Source organism: Triturus cristatus, chromosome 12, assembly GCF_964204655.1.
Source record: "Triturus cristatus chromosome 12, aTriCri1.1, whole genome shotgun sequence".
NCBI lineage: Eukaryota > Metazoa > Chordata > Amphibia > Caudata > Salamandridae > Triturus > Triturus cristatus.
The window spans coordinates 782,523,238-782,540,258 of NC_140595.1; the positions used below are offsets into that span (position 1 = coordinate 782,523,238).

The following is a 17,021-nucleotide window of genomic DNA, read 5'->3' on the forward strand; positions in this document are numbered from 1 at the left end:
GGTCTCAGGAAACATACTCACGGAAGTAAAGAGGTGAAATATTTTCTCCCAGGAATTGGGGAGATGTTCTGCATTGAGTTAACATTTCAAGAGCCAGGGTGTTCCTGCTGCATTTTCACTTGTTTTATATAGTACCAACTGCTTAGCAGAAGTTGCTATCAGGGCTTCGGGTACTCAATTTACTGGCATCAAGAGATCAAACCCAGAGCTCTTCTTGCCGGAACTCAAACTTGTGACCTGCAGATCTCACACAGAAAAGTAATAAATGTTTCGCTGTTCTCCCAGAACGAGGCATGTGGGGTCTAAGCAGTGGAGTAAAAATTTAGAAAAACTGGATACAAATGCTGTGTGCTGAAATAGTCATCACAATGTACAACGTTGTGTTAGACTACTATGGAAGTCACTAAAATATACGAACTCAACATGCAGGAAATAGTAAAAAGTTCAAATGAAATAAAGTACAGGCCATTTAAAAGCATGAAGGGTCATGAACTGGACGTCTGCTACCGCTTCCATGAAGGCCCACCAGGCCTTGTAGAGTTTGTCCATGATAAAGATCTGACAGGTGTACAAGTTCTCTTCACTTTACAATCTCCTGCCCTCCCAGTTCTTTACAGGCAGATGGATTTGAAGAGATTGCGTTATGGATGCAAAAACGTGTGGGGTCGAAGTGAAGTTGGCAAAGAGTGGATTATCCACGAGGGAAATTTTTTGTAGGTAAAAAAAAATAAGAGATATTCTACCTTGTGTTTTGCTAGTCTTTAACACCATCCAAAGAATTTCCTAGTTTAGTTGAGGTTTGTATTTATCTACTCGGGAACAGCAGACTGATTACAGATGCCTGATGTTAGCAAAGTCAAATAGTTAAAAAATATCAAACTAAAAGATAAAGAGGGATTAATTATGCACGTCAGTTAGCCCAATAGGATCGTTACAGTTGAACAAACACACTGGAGGGCTTTACTGCCTGCCGAAATGTTATTCACGGTTGCAATCAGTAAAGGAAAGCACTCCAATGAGAGATACCCAGGTAAGCACACGGGTCTTTACCTGGGAGATGTTAATCTTCGAGCCCTTGGCTCCAGACACCACCATGGACTTGAAGTTGTTGTACTCAGACAGAGACTTCTGCGCAGAAGAACCAGTCTTGTCACGGGCATCGTTCAGAATGCGGTTCACCTGGTTCTCAAAGGTCTGACGCAGTGTGTTACCTGGCGTGGGCTCCAGCTCGTTGTTGTGGGCTTTCTCAATTACCTGAAAGACAGATGTTTAAGGCACTGGATGTAAAGAGGCCATTAGAGCACATTTAGGCATCATTAAATGTAGGTTATATCGTATTAACGACACAGGGCGGCTAGCAGCACTCCACTATCACCGGAGTACGGATAAGTACACAGTGTTTCCCCCTTGGCCAGCACGGTCAACTATACTCCCCATTTTGTAAAGACCACTGTACATTGGGAGGACAAATTTAGAACTTACCTCTATTACATCCTGTTTGGCCTTCTTGATGGTGTTCTGAATGTCCTGGTAGGTCTTTGCATCAGCAATGGAGTCTCCAATACCGATTGAGTGACCTGAGAACAAATTATGTGCTCACATGTAAACCAGAGAAGTAAAACTAAGAAAAGGTGACACTGGCAATCAGCGTTGGATAAGCAACCAGCAAACAAGAGAACACACCTTCAATAAGCAGCCAGTTGTTGATGACAGTCTGAATGTTGGAGTAGAACAGACGTGTGATGTCGTGCCCCATCTCCAAGTACGAGATGTGAACAAGAGACCCAGCTGATGTCCCCAGAGACTTTTTACAGAGGATCCCCATGATCAGTTCTCCATTCTCCACAATCACCTGGTAAAATAGAGATGACTTCAGCCACAGAGTAAAGGCTCTAGCAACCATACAGAGCTTTCAATGTACCAGTTCTGAACAACGTTTCCTTTCAATTGTTAAGTAAACACCCAGTTGTTCATTTCATCTCTTAATTTCCCCAGCCACCTTAGCACGAGTGGTTTGGTAAACTTGAACCCCATATCCCACTCCACCCAAGCCATTGTTGCCCAAGCAATTAAAAGGTTACACTGGGAGAATACCTTGGTATCTCCGGGAGAGATGTGCTTGTAGGGTCCGCTGTCCTCATCATCTGGGTGAGTGCTGTGGGTTCGAATGGCATTGATGTGGCCAGGAACAATCAACGTAAAGATCTGCTTTCCTGTCCACAGTGGCCGCGGCTTCAGAATAGACGGCTGAGGGACCTTCCCATCCCAGGTGGATAAGAACATGAGCAGGTTCATTACCTCCCCCTGGAAACAGACACCTTGTTTAGGACCAGGATATAGACTATAAACACTCAGAATAGAATGTACCAAGAGGACGGGAGTCAACAACCAAGAATTGTTTCATCCTCTATGCCAATGCTCCCTCCAGACTTCAATGCTGCTCTCCTCTCTTGCACATTCATTTCACTGGTGCCCAATCAAGTGGAAAACTCATCTAGGCCATAAGATGTTGAAACTGCACTGCACCGAAAGTCAAAACAGATATGCAATAGCTTCTCCATTTAACACAAATATATGCGACACCGTGTATTGTAAGCCAAGGAGCCAAAATGCGCGTGCGTCTTTAGATACATCAAATAAATTCTGAGATACATCAAATAAATTCTGAAACACATCAGGAAACTGGCCTCATGTCATGTGATAGAGTGCCGACGAGTTATCCAAAGCTCCTTCGAGCTAACAAAAAAAAAAATCCCAACATACAATGCTAAATGTTAAACTACAAATCATAAAATACAATCAGCTATTGGCTAATATACCAGAACTGGCTGAAGGTGTTAAACTAAACATCATGCCTCTTAACTAGGAACATATCAGCGAGTGAGCTTATAAGAGGTAATTGAACAGAATGTCAAATACATGAAATACTGACAGTCCATCCTAAAAGCTGAGGGGTGCGAGGTGTTCAGAGTAATGTGTAGGCTCGCCATGGACCCCAACCTACTCCCAGCCACCACACATTATTCAAGGCTTTACTGGTCGTCCACCGGCTCAATGCAGCTCCGTTCTCTTTCACGGTATCACAGCACTGCCTCAGAAGGATTTTGTGCATTTTTCAAGGACAAGTGCTACTCTTTGACAGAACCTGGTACCTCCCACATCGAAGGAGATACACCCAAAAGTTTGAGCCCAGAGCTTAATGCAAACTATAAAGGTACACGCTGAAGTCATTTCAAAATCTGAAAAACGATCTGGACAGCTCACCCTTTCCAGAAAGACGTCCCGCTTGGTGAACTTGCGCACTGCAGTCAGCGTGTCTTGCACAATTCCCATGACAGGCCTATTGGACTGGGGGGTGACTATCATTCTTGGGACCACTGCAAGCTCTTGGATCTCAGCTCTTGTCTCCAGTGACTGAGGCAGGTGAAGGTTCATCTCGTCACCATCAAAGTCAGCATTGTATGGGGTGGTCACACTAAACGAGAAGCGCAAGTCATCAGGACCTATAATATATGTCTATCTCAAGCGAGGTAGATGGCACATCACACAAGGGGCCAAAACAGAAGAAAGTGTTACAAAACTGTATAGAAGCTCAAAGTGATTAAAAGATCAGATGAAGAATGAATTCATATAATCTATAATACCCTACCCACACCCACACCCCCAGGCATGTCGCTCAATCATCCATGTCTCTGTGGAGAATATCCAGTCATGCAAGGCATCAGGCCCTATAATTCCAGTAGGAAGGGATCTAAAAAAGGGTAAGCCCTTATGCAATATATGCTTTCAATCAGCCAGGCTATGTGCCCAGATACGGCAGATTTTCAACCCCCACATAGGGTTCTACTCATTCAAGGGGTGGTTCGTTATCACTCGGTTGCTTGAGCAACTCCACTAACGCCGCCCACGCTCTCGCTGCGTCCAGCGTTTTATCCCTGCCAGTTCTTTGGGCCATTTGCGGTCAAAAATCTCTTCACAATCTGCCCATTTTATAAACTCCCTCAGCCACCTCAAGATGCTAGGCGCACTGTTCGCCTTCCAGTGGCTAGTAATTTCTTGTTTAGCCAGAACCAACCCCCGATCTATGAATTTTCTGGTAATTCTATTCCGGGCGGTGTGAGGAAACCAGTGTAGTAGGCAATACCCCGGGGTCAGCGTTATGTCGCCTAATCTAGTCGATACCTCCCTCCAAAACCCCTCTAGTAATGGACAATCCCTGAACATATGTAAAAATTGGGCATCTTCTTAATTACACCTCGGACAGGTTGATTGGGCCCCAAAGTACTCAATCTTGTACGGGGTTAGATATGCTCCGTGGAGGACATAAAAATGAATTAGCTGGAAAACGCGCATTTCTGGTACTTTTCCATGCTCTTTCTACCAGTGCCACCCACGGCTTCTCGTCTTAGGCAATCCTAGGTCTGGCTCCCATTTAAGCCGCAGGCTCTCCAAGGGGCGTTGGGTGAGCCGCCGATGGAGGCAAGTGACTGCCTTAATCATCCCAGCTGCTGATACTACATACTGGCAAGGTAAAGAGATCGGCGGTTCTACCATCCTCTTCTTCCAATGTTTACGGATGGCTGTCAGGGTGGCATGTAAAAGAAAGTCCCTCCTGGGAAGCTCGTAACGCTCCCATAAATCATTAAAGGGAAGCAAGGTATTGTCCTCGTAGAGGTCTCCAATAGTGGAGACCCCCGCCTCTTCCCAGGTTCGCAGTCCCTGCTAATCTCCTCCATGGGGTAGGGCCTCGCAGACAAACAGCGGAATCTCAGGAGCATATGGGGGTCCCTGTTGGGCTCTTCTACTAGCAGGGTTACAGCATTGGCGCATCACCCATAAGTCCCCCAGGGCTTCTCTTTCGCTCAAAGGGAGCAGCAGCAGCATGCGGGACAGCTGTCTCAGACCCAGATCTGTACTCCCATGGTCCTCATTGTGAAGCCTACCCGCCATCCACTTCGTGAACCACTGTAGTAGGGCTGCGTGATAATAGGCCTCAAAGTCTGGCAGGCACGTCCAGCAGTCGAAGTATATTCATGGCTGGGACGGAATGAAACCCGCCTGATCCATGTGCGCAAGCGTCGTCATGTGGATCATCAGGCGGCTAGTCAAGATGCGGCTTAATATCTTATAATCTAGATTGAGCATGGCGAGGGGTCAATATGCAGTACGATCCCAAGCTGGCTTATCCTGTTTTAGGAGCGGTATAATTACCGCTTCCCTCGTTGATACGGGCAAACACCCATCACGCTTCAATCTATTATAGAGGGCCATCAAGCGGGGAGCCAAAGAGTCTACATATGTGGAGTAGAACTCAACCAGGAGTCCATCCGTACCAGGGGTTTTATTTCTGGCCATGTGTTTTATGTGCCCCCTGACCTCACCAAGTTCTACATCACGGCCTAGGGTCTCTGCTGCGTCTGCATCAATTTGAGTAAGTTTGATATCATCTAAAAATCCCTCTCCTTCCTAACACTTTAGTGTCTAGTTGACTGATACAGGGTAGTATAATATTCCAAAAGCTGAGTATTGATATCCTGTTGTCCATAATGACTCACACCATCTCTCCCTCGTAATGCCAGGATAGTCCCCCCCCCCCCCCCTTCGCGCCAGATTGGCCAGCCAAGCCAGCAAGGCCCCAGACGTCTCTCTCCGCATGGGCCCGCGCCGGATAATCCCTGTAGTTAAAGCATCTCAACCGTGCCACCTGTGCCGCTAGTGTTTCTCTGGCCTCTAGTAGATCTGCTTGCCTGTCCGCTCTCTCCGGCCTATCCCTTTCTGCATCTCAGAGCCGTTGTTCCGCTTTCTGCACGTTACCCAGGAGGACCCTCTGTACTTCTGCTGCCTCACACCAATACATCGGCCCCTAATGACAACATTGAAAGCATCCCATTCAAGCTCTACCACTATACGCTCAAATCAAAGCCCTTCCCAGTGAAATCACAATGTCCCAATAATACACTCAATATGAAGCCACAGCCGGAGGATGCCACTGGTGGAGCTGCTTACCTGAGATTAAGCCTGAAGGTGGACCACGGCAGGATACGGACTCTGTGGCCCATCATAGACATTTTGTGCAACGTAGGTTGTCGATTGAAGATGACAATATCTCCATCACACATGTGCCTCTCCACCTGCAGAGGCAAAATGTTGATCATCAAGACTCAATTTTACTTCGGAGTACCATATAAACCCCATCATTAATTGTGATTCCACTGACCCGTATACACCATTATCTGGCATTAAAACCGTAAACAAAATCATTCCTTACACGGGTCCACAAATCCAATCTTCTGCTGTGAAATATGCGGTAATTGGAAGAGTGTGGCACTTCACACCACCTGCCGCTGAAGGGCAGACATTTGGGATTCAGAAGGAACCAAGACTTTAATACAGCCAACATTTCATTTGGAAGGAAGCGGCTTAGGAAATAAAGGACAATCCAGATTCATTTCTTCGCAACCAGACCGGATATCACAAGGCTTCTAGACCCTGTCCAGACAGGATTAAATAAGTGCCCACCAGCAAAGGCCAATATCTAGATAGGTAAGCAGGTGGTAAACGAGAGCAGACAAGCACATTTCTAGAAACAATGGTTGATTAATGGGTTTGCCATTCCCAGGGTAGCTGGATCCTAAATGGAAACAAGAGGTTGCGAGTTCCTTGTATGGTGAGGCAATACAATGGTGTTTACACTGTAGTAAAAGTAGTGGGTCCAGGGAATTTTTTTTTTTTTTGTATATCATCAGACCTTTCCAAACAAACAATACTGTTGAAGTGAGCCCCCCCCCCCCCCCCAAAAAAAACAACTGCAGCAAGGTAAAACATCACTTGGCACTCAACTGCTCAGAGAAGTGACAGACAGGTTTGAAGATGTTGTCAAGCGCTGCGACAAGAATGATCCAATGTGAAGTGCAAATCAAATATGGCAGACACGTTCAAAAGCATTGTTGGTTTCAGCTCTTCTCATCTGCAGCTTGGGTATTTGTAGAGAGCCCCAGCCTCCTACTCAACCTTGCAACAAACTACCAGTACCAGGAGGCTTCCCCCCCCCCCCCCAAGCAATGTAGAATGATGAATTATGTACTGGTGCAAAGCTCTTGTCAGATAATAGGAACAATGAAATACACCATGTAAATCCTGGAAATACAGGCTGACAGTCTACGGCAAGGAACCAGAGATGGTCCAAAAAATAGCTTAAGGCACGTGGAGGTTATAATATCCGCACTCACCTTGTAGCCAATCTGCAAATGAAGGTCACTGGGTTTGGGATGGAATCGGAGGTCAATTCTGTCTCCGTTGTCACGAATAATATACTTGGCTCCAGGATACTGGCTGTTACCTCGACGCACCAACTCCTGCAGTCTGCAGAAGAAAAAACCCCACCAGGAAAACGTTACTATGCACCTTGAGCTGCAACTCAAGTTATTTCAGCTGTGCCCCAAAGTACTTGAGACAATATATACATTTCCCCTTCTGCACTCAAACTGTAATAAACCCATAAGGACTCTAACCTGTCAATGTTAAATGGTGTCACGATCTCTGGGAAAGTCATGTTAGCAGCAATGGAGCGAGGTACTCCGACTTGGTCGATGAAAAGGTTCGGATCTGGTGTGATGACAGTGCGGGCGGAGAAGTCTACACGCTTTCCCATAAGATTACCTCGAACTCTGCCTTCCTTGCCTTTTAATCTCTGCTTAAGCGATTTCAGAGGACGACCAGACTTCTGCATAGCCTGCAGTCAAATAAAGCATAAATCATGTCACAGAAGTCCGTGAGGAGTAAAAAAATCAAAAAAAAAATCTAGAAAGTCCCTTCTATACAAACAACTCAGTCATAGCAAAAGTGCTAACACAACAGCCTCAAGTTTTCAAATACTCTCCACACACCAAAACCCTACCAAAATTTACCAGTAGCATTATCGTGTTCACAACTCTTCCACTCATCGAAGCCCACTCTGGTTACTGACCACTGTTCCTAATTTCCCACAAAGTCAGTAGCAATGCAGACCAAAGACTAGTTAACTTACATTCTCTCGCCCCCAACCTTACTGGCTGCAGCACCACAAGCATGAAAAACATGGTACTACAAAAAATACAAAGAAAAACTACACACTCTGGGCAAGCCTGGCAACTCGTTATCCACCATTGTGGCCACATGGAACTGCAGCAGTTTGACGTCTTCTGCGATGACGTGGGCAGCTGCGCCATTTTGCTCATTGCGACGTAGCTGGTTATTGATTTTGACAATGTCGGCCAGTTTGTGTGTCAAGTCATCCTAAAAACACAAAACGCAGGATTTGATAATATGGAACAGAAATGGGAGGACTGTTCAGGCCAAACATGTGCATAAACTAAAGCCACACAAAGCCCACAATACAGCTAATTACCTTTACGGACGCTGCCAAAAGATCACTTAAGCATCCACAGAACTACTCACCAATGCCAATGTATAAAACCTAAATAACAATTCTATCACAACAGCATATCCAATAGAGTGCAGGTTAACCTAGCCACAGATGCCCATTGTACTAGACTCCTTTAAAAACCTGGGTCAGTCCAATTTACATACCCAAAACACTATTTCTCATTTAGTGTTGGAATGGTTAAGTGGTGAAGCCTTTTTCATTCAGTCATTTAATTCTTTTGTTTAATATATCTGTTCTTCTATAGAACCCTATTTCCAGGCCACTTCTTCCACCTCCTTTCCCTCATTGGCTCCTGCATACATCTATTCCCTACGTTAGCTAGTTTTCTTTTGCTCTATAACAGATTTTTTTTTTACACCACAGTCCATGGCCGATCTGGGGGTCGTATTACGGAAGTGCCCAGGGGGGCTCAAAGGGCGCTCTCACCTGCTTTGGGGCACTTCGGTATTACAGAAAGAGCTGCAGACGGTTGTGCAGCCCCTATTTGCCCCACGGCGCACAACAAAACAGGTGCGCTAGGCGAAAATAGGAAAAGGGAGTCCAGGTACATTACATATGCGGCCCCCAAGGCAGCCGTGAACTTGCGCTGCAGTCAAGTGAAAAACAGAGCGGCTTTAAAGCAGCCGCTACGTATTTTACTGTGCAGGCGGTAATCCAACTGCACTTTTAAGGGGGATTAGAGAGCCCATTGCAGGCACCTTTTAGGTGGTGAACTGCCAGTGCGCCTTCAGACAGATTCTTTGTCTCTGTGCCCGCTTCTATAACATGGCATCGGACTCCCTCGTTTTCATGGGGCCACACCCCCATGCAAATAAGAGCATGCCCCCTGGTGATAGTGCTGGCACTAGACGTGTGGCAGCGCTTTCTGTATTACAGAAGGGGATGCACAAGCATCTGAGGACCCTTCTGTAATACTAATGTGCCCCGAGGCCGCACAAAGAGCGATATGCGCTGACAGGGCCTTCCCATAATAGAGCCCCAGATGTCTTAAAGCTCGCGCACCTGGCACATTTTATGTTCGATTTTAATGCATCTTCAAAGCAACTTTCTTGGTTGTTTCACCCAAGAGACACTGAAAACGTTAGTCTCACTGCTCTGTTAATATTTCAACAATATTAAAAAGGAAGTAGATCATACCATAACACTTTAGGTATTCGGTATTTTTCCCAGCCACTAGTTTACTATGCAGGTTTTCTTCTGCTGTGCCATTTACCACTCAAAACATTCAAAATGTTGAAAGGGTTTAAAATACATTTAAAAATGCACAATATTCTATGTAACCAATACAAACATCAAGTAAAGTAGATATTTGCTGAAGTAGTCACCTGAAAACTGATCAACCGATTCAATATTTCCACATCACCACCTAAGGATAACAATTTCATCTTTCTACGAGGTCCGGCATGCAAGACTCCTGCACATTTAGAGAGCTGTTGCAACCTCATGGTTATGTCGCAGTTTACTCCACGCTCAAAGAAAACAACCTCCTAACATGCCCTAAAAATGCAGCCGACAGACTCACCTGATTTCTAGCAGAGCCTTGCATGACAACAGCAGGGCGGACAGACAGAGGAGGAACTGGTAGCACAGTTACAATCAGCCACTCCGGGCGGGCATATTTGGGATCCATGCCCATGATCAGGCACTCCTCGTCTGTGATGCGTTTAAAGATCTCATGCACCCGCTCTGGGCTCAATAAAATTTTCTTTTCCTGGGAATCCTCATTCACGTGTTTCCATTCGGCGTATAGCTCCAGACCTGTGCGGCGAATGCGGGGCTGATAGCGGCCACATCCACCATGACCCTGGAATCAAAGGAACAACCAATTAGGATGACAAAAGGACAGCCAGATAGCGTTTGTGAAAAGCTGCTCTGAGCACAGCACTCCACCTCACCTTCTCCTTTGTGATATCCTCATCTCCTTCAGGCTGCTCAACACCAAATTTGTTATCCATCTCCTCGCCGCCTTCACAGATGTTCTTACCCTTGCACAGGTCATAGACGTGGGTCAAGCGTTTCTTAGGCTGTCCCTTGGACTTCACCATAATGTCTTTAATCTTTGGGTTGTTCTAAAAAGACAGATGGAAATTGGTCACATCACACATTGTCTGAACTCACCAGAAAAGAGGTTATTATCTAAAAGATGGAAGGTGTTGTAACAATAAGCAAACTTAACACTGAAAAGTTCCTAGTCAGTCGTTCCTCTGGATGCTGTATTCCATCCAAATGCCCACTTATTCAGCAGAGTATTAGTCAAAGTGTTCAGACGTGTTTCAGGCCATGCCAGTATTACCAGACAAAGCTCATGATCACATGAAATGCAAGATCTGAGCCAGCATTAAGTAACATCTTGCACCAAGATTCTAAATGGACCCATTAACTACTTGCTAGCTCCCAACTGTCCTGGGTGCAGAACCAAGTAGATTTGCCACCAGCAACTACAAAACTTCTATGCACCTTAGAAAAGTGTTTAATATTTTATCAGTACCTCAAGTAAGCATGAAGGAGAAAGGAGGGCAGGACGGAAACGCAAGATTCTGAAACGTACAAGTTATGCTCTTTGAATTCTGGGACTAAAGCTACTTGCCGCCACTCGGCAAAGGTAAGCATGGGACAGACTGCGTGACTTGGGTGCTCCTTTGTGCTATCCATGAGACTCTCAGAAAGGGCAGTCACACCTATAGTAGTCTGGAAATCGCCCAATGTTTATTAAACTGCTGATCCCTCCTAAAGCATAAGTTTGAAATTGCCGACCTTATATCGTCCAAGCAGCTGACCACCCTTTTTCTGGTGGCAACTTGACTCCACGCTCAGTCTACTCCAGTCATTTTAGAAGCTATCCCTACGGGCTATGCAATTACAAGATTGGATAGACTTGAGGGGAGGTGGTCTGGGGGGCGATATATAAACAGCATCTGAGTTGCAGTTTATCTGAAGTACAGATTAGTGGTTCCGAAGCAGCCTTTTTTTCACTATCTCTCATGGGCCGCTGCTCCCTTAATGGCCTCCTGATCTATTGGCCCCCTGGGTCTGCAGCATCTTTTACCACATCTCTACTTGATATCATCCCTGCATATGCTCTGCAACACTAACCTCCTAATCTTAGGGGATTTTAATCTACATTTGGATGATCAGACCGCTCATATTGTTACAGGCCTAATGGAGGACTTAAAGTCGCTTCATCTTAAACAACTAGTACAGGAACCCACTCACATTCAGGGGCATATTCTCGACACCATCTTTGCCAATTCTGCCTCAGTTAAAGTAGCTCGCCCGGTTCACATTGTCTGGTCCGATCACTCTTATCCCTTTTCAGATTGTTGACACTCATCCCCTGCGGAAACCATTACCTGTTAATTCTATCAAAACTCTGAAATGGACCACAGTCAGTCAGGAGGCCATTACGTCTGCCATGAGCGGCTGCCCTTCATGCCGAGATAATTGCCCCAAGGCTGCCAATCGGCAGGTTTCGGTCTGGATTGGGGAGGTTCTAGATTACATAGCCCCTTGGAAAACATTTCTCGCTCCAGACCCTCTGCTGTGTGGTATACGGTGGACCTTCTGCAGACAAAAAAAGGCATGGAAGGGCCTGGAACGCAAATGCCTTTAATAACACCCTCCACAGAGACACCAAAGGGTGAGAGGTCAGTCATTGGAACCCATGTGTTTGGTTGCATTCTGAAGGGCTTCCCCCACTTCCTAGTTCACAGGACAGAGTGGTGAGGTTATCATTTGATGCTCTGTCCTAGGGCCTTTCCAATGGCCCCTTTGGCTCCCTGTTCACTCTTTATGTGGGAAAGCATCACAGAGAGCAAGACACCAAGGTTAAGGGGGAACAAGCACAGGAGGGACAGAGCAAGAAGACACACTCCTCTAGAGCACATACTGTGGCAGAAAAAAGTAGTTCCATAATTGCAAGCAATAATACCAAACTAGTTACCTCTAAAGAATATAACTCAAATCACATGGTCCGGCCACCACTTGCTTGCTTTCCAACATGAAACACTAAGCGACTCAAAACTACCTTACATCCATCCACCTATCGACTGTGGAACAAACTCCATTTGGAACACTTAGAAACACAAATAACATCCAGTACAAACCTGGAAACAAATTCTGTTAAAAAACGAAATGACTGGTTACAGGAAGCTTTTGACATCCCGGTACCACTCAAAACCACACAACAGAACAAAAGAAACAAGCATTTTCAATGCAATCGGTCTCGCATTGACACGAATTCGAGCTATTGGCATTGCAAATAACAATGCCTTTTATTTTTGTTTTCTTTTTAAAAACAAATAAAAGGCATTGTAAATGGTGCGCACTTTCGCGGCCGCTTTGATGTTCTCAGTGGCCACGCGGCTCACTGAAAACATCAAAGCGGCCGCAAAATGATCACGCAGGCTGCCAAATGGTGCGCGCGCCCGGTGCACATGCACTGTAGTTGGCGGCCTCAAAGCACTGGTTTGCACTTCCAAATCCCCCTTTTACAAAAGCTCTTGCGAGAGCAGCGCTATAGCGCTGGCTAAGGCGAGACCTAAAAAGGAATCTATTCTTCAATAAGGTAACCTGAAAGATGTATAGACATGGTGTGAAGCTTTAGCAGTTGTTTTAGGCAAACAATGTAACAGTATTAAAAATTGAATTTTTTATCAATAAAGTCATACACCTCTACCACACCCGCACGACCACTATAGCAACTCTGTTGGAGGAGGTCTTTAATATTAGCATTAACAGACATAGTTGTCATCACTGTGCTGTCCTTGACATCAGAACCAAGCTCTGATGTAGGCTATAGTCTGAGAAACAGGCAACAAATATGTACTCACTGAATCAACCAGAAGCTTGGAGCAGAAAAAACACACGCAGCGAAGAACCTTCATGGTTTTTACCAGGAAGCCAACGTGGAAAACTGGCTTAGCCAATTCAATATGTCCGAAGTGACCAGGGCATTCAGTCATGTTCCCTGCAAAGAAGACAAAAGAATATTTCATAGTGGTGACATGGACGCTGCATCCTGTTAGTGACCACAACAAGTACATTTCCAAGCAGCATCCATAGCTGCATCGCTGCCCCTTTTCAAGTCCCACCTGCTTATACCAAGAGGACAATATTTTGGTATCTATACCACTCAGCTGCGTCTCCCCCAAAAACTATTCTCCAAATGCACCCACCCCCTTCCCTTAAAGTAAGTGGCAAATTATGGATAACCAACAGTAAGTGACAACATCCCCATTAAATACTGGAGACCTGTTCTCCAAATGCATGGACACCCTCACCCCATCATTACTTGACAACTTATGGATAACCAACAGAGTAAGATACACCATTCCCCAAAAAATACGTAAGAAGTTTACAAGACATTGTCCTGCAGGGAACTGGCGGCTCTGGATTTTACATATGTGAAATACTAAGTATATGTATTGTGCCTTCATAACAATTAGCTCGATGTTTCACCAGCTCTTTATTGAAATCACTCCTAGGATATTCTCAAAAGAGATTCTTACATTAAACAAAGCAGAGATACAGTCAAGAACAGGAACACAGTGTTGATGCGAAGACTTTACCTGCACACGTCTGACATCGGCCAGACCTTTCAATCACTCCTTGGCGGGGATCCATCAGCCCACCCAGTTTGGGTCGACCGCCTTCAGTTGTTTCAGAGTACTTTATTCCTCCTTCCGTGACAGACATTCGTTTCTGGAAGAAAGACAGGGTATGAGAATTAGGGCACAAGTGATTTTCGGGGAGCATCAAGTAGAAGCATACTAACAGAATTTGGAAGCACAATCCTCACATTGGCACAATGCATATTTGATTATCTAGTAAATGAAAAGAAGACTATACTTGATAAATGAACATGCATGTTTCTTTTAAATGCAGAGCATGACCTACCACCTAGCCACATCAAATCCTGGCAGAAAGGTTTACTAACTTGTACTATACTAATGAGAGGCCAACACGCTAGAATATCCATGCAACATACAGGCTTAGGAGATGAACATATTAGTCATTGCAATCATCAATACTTGGCATCTCAATGACCTGCCAATATCCACAACAAAATATCAAACTCCTGAAATAATTATGTAACAATTATAAGCCATCAAACACATTGCTGCCCTGCCATCAACAGCTAGTACACTTGAAAGGAGGCGCAATTCTTCACAATGACTGACCACTCAATGTGGATAGCCAGGCTATGGAACAATATCAAGAAATGACAGAATTACTCCAATATTTAAAGCCACTAGGTGGCTGAATACACAAAGTGTGAGACTAGGTACTGGTATTTCACACCCAATTTAGTAAAACATTAGTACAATGCCAAAGCAAGAGTAGTTATGGCTACAAAAGGACACACAAATGCTAGTCTTGTAAGGTAATAGTTGTGGGCACTCTCCCCCTAATGGCAAAACTACTCAACATCTAACCAAATCCAGGAACAATTTGACCTGAAATTGCCTGTATGCACTGCAGTTGGTGTTAACAACATTCACTATTTGAATTTTTAGTACCCCACAAACAAAATAAATCATGAATCTTATACACTTATATGTTAATGTATTTTCTGGTTATATCACCACCATGAAAAAATTCATTTACATTCCAATTACCACATTATAATGTTAAACCAATATAACATTTACAAGCGCCAAATATATGCAACATGACTAATTTCACAGTATACTCATGGTTCATTGTTCAACTGTCAGTCCTTTCGTTGACTGTTGCCCGCCCTATGCATTTCGGGACCAAGTGTCCCATCTTCAGGGGCCACTAGAGAGCAAGAAATAAACTAAACGTCAGTGGTTTCTTCAAACACCAAACGTCAGTTATTTTTTAAGAAAGCCCAAAAATGTCCTGGATAAAAACTATTACTCCAACAACCTTGCTACCAATTTCTCATGCAAGGTGAAACAGACATGTTTGTTAAATCGAATGTAAACACCACAACGTGCCCACTGTATTTTCAAATCCTTAGTGTCCCCCTGCATGCAACACCTTCAGGTCAGTAAGGTAGTAGTTTTGTCCTGGACATTTTGAACAATGAACCATGAATATATTGTGAAATTACAGTCATGTTACATTTATTTGACTTATAAATGTTACATCGGTTCAGAATTATAATGTGGCAATTGAAATGTAAATAATTTTTCATGATAATGTTATAACCAGAAAATACCACATGGCCATATACAAGTATAAGATGAGCGATTATTTTATGTGGGGGACTAAAAATAGAAATAGTGAATATTAGTAACACCAATGGCCGTGCATGCCGGCAATTTCAGGTCAAAGTATTACTGAATTTGGTTAGAAGTTTGTATGACAAGGTGACAGGAAGTTCCCCAGGCCTGTATAGCACACCATAATTCGGGGGTCTTCAAAGTGTGGGGCGCGACCCCCAGGGGGGCCATGAAGTGATGGAAAGGGGGTCGCGCATTCCCGGTCACACTTCTGCCCAGGCACAAGGGATTCAGCCCCCCTCCTCCCCCGTACTGTGTCTCAGCTCGAGCTGCTGTGGGCTCCGCTGGGCTGTCTGCAGTCTTATCTCCTGAGTTTTTCACAGGTCGTTAAGGACCATTTGCAGATTTACATACCTTTTGTAAAGTGGTTACTGAGGCATAATTTTTTTTTCTAGTTCCAGTACCCCCTGGGCCCCAATTCTGCCTTTTCCTTACATTTGTATTTTACTGCAGTAGTGTGAGAATGCATTTCATGAAAATAAATATAAAGTAGGGTTGCAAGAAGAAAAATACCAGCCATTTGATGTTTAAAGAGCCTGCAAAGGCCTCCTCTTGACACTAAATGGAATTGTAAATAAAATCATATGCATTCATTCGTAGTGTGACTTTTCTGTCTTTGTTCCCTTTAATTATCAGTCATGGATCATTGAGGCAGCCCTAGAACACAATTAAAAGTGCTTTCTATTTATATTTGCTGTTCCAAGTACACACAGATGAGTGCTGAAATATACAGCTTTAGGGGACTGCTTATTTTTGTACCGTCTGGGACATCAAAATAATGAGCAGGCAACCCTAACCATAGGACTGGAAGTGTGTTGCAGGATCAGCATATTATTTATTTCCCCCACCCTCGATCCCTGATTAATGTCATAATAGCAATAGTTTAACGTACATCTTAGACCCTACGCTGCAGTCAATAATATGCTTAGAAATGGTTATCAGGAGGGGGTCCTTACGACTGAAAATGTTGACAGGGGGGTCTCGACACCCAAAAGTTTGAAGACCTCTGCCATAATTTGAGTAGTTGTTTAGAGGTTCAGGTTGAAATAGATAACCGAGATAAGAGTGTGCCCCTCGCATATTTGCAACTATTTCAAACTACTCAACAACCATAAATACAATTGAACAGACAAAAAACACACAAAAGGGAGTGCTTCAAGCGTCCAACAATTGTATTATAGAGCTTGTTATTTTTTCCCTCCTCCTTTCACGAAAAACACTTAATTCTATGGTGTTAATCCCAATATACTCTTCTCCAAGACCAAAATAACATCGGAGCAATAGTATGAAGTCTCAAAACAACTATATTATTCTTCAAAACATCAATGAAACAGACCGGCCTAAGT

At 44.3% G+C, this 17,021-nt stretch overlaps 1 protein-coding gene across 1 annotated transcript in view; it reads right to left on the reverse strand.

Annotated features, from left to right (window-relative positions):
- Positions 1-17,021, reverse strand: part of POLR2A (RNA polymerase II subunit A) — a 48,843-nt gene that overhangs the window by 29,979 nt on the left and 1,843 nt on the right. Inside the window, exons 2-14 of the mRNA XM_085638506.1 lie at positions 13,993-14,125; positions 13,255-13,391; positions 10,321-10,494; positions 9,948-10,229; positions 8,113-8,274; positions 7,512-7,732; positions 7,230-7,362; positions 6,007-6,131; positions 3,265-3,475; positions 2,095-2,304; positions 1,684-1,852; positions 1,483-1,577; positions 1,051-1,254 (exon numbers count right to left, since the gene is read on the reverse strand). Of these exons, the coding sequence (XP_085494632.1) occupies positions 1,051-1,254; positions 1,483-1,577; positions 1,684-1,852; positions 2,095-2,304; positions 3,265-3,475; positions 6,007-6,131; positions 7,230-7,362; positions 7,512-7,732; positions 8,113-8,274; positions 9,948-10,229; positions 10,321-10,494; positions 13,255-13,391; positions 13,993-14,125 (2,256 nt within the window). The remainder of the gene's footprint in view (positions 1-1,050; positions 1,255-1,482; positions 1,578-1,683; positions 1,853-2,094; positions 2,305-3,264; positions 3,476-6,006; positions 6,132-7,229; positions 7,363-7,511; positions 7,733-8,112; positions 8,275-9,947; positions 10,230-10,320; positions 10,495-13,254; positions 13,392-13,992; positions 14,126-17,021) is intronic.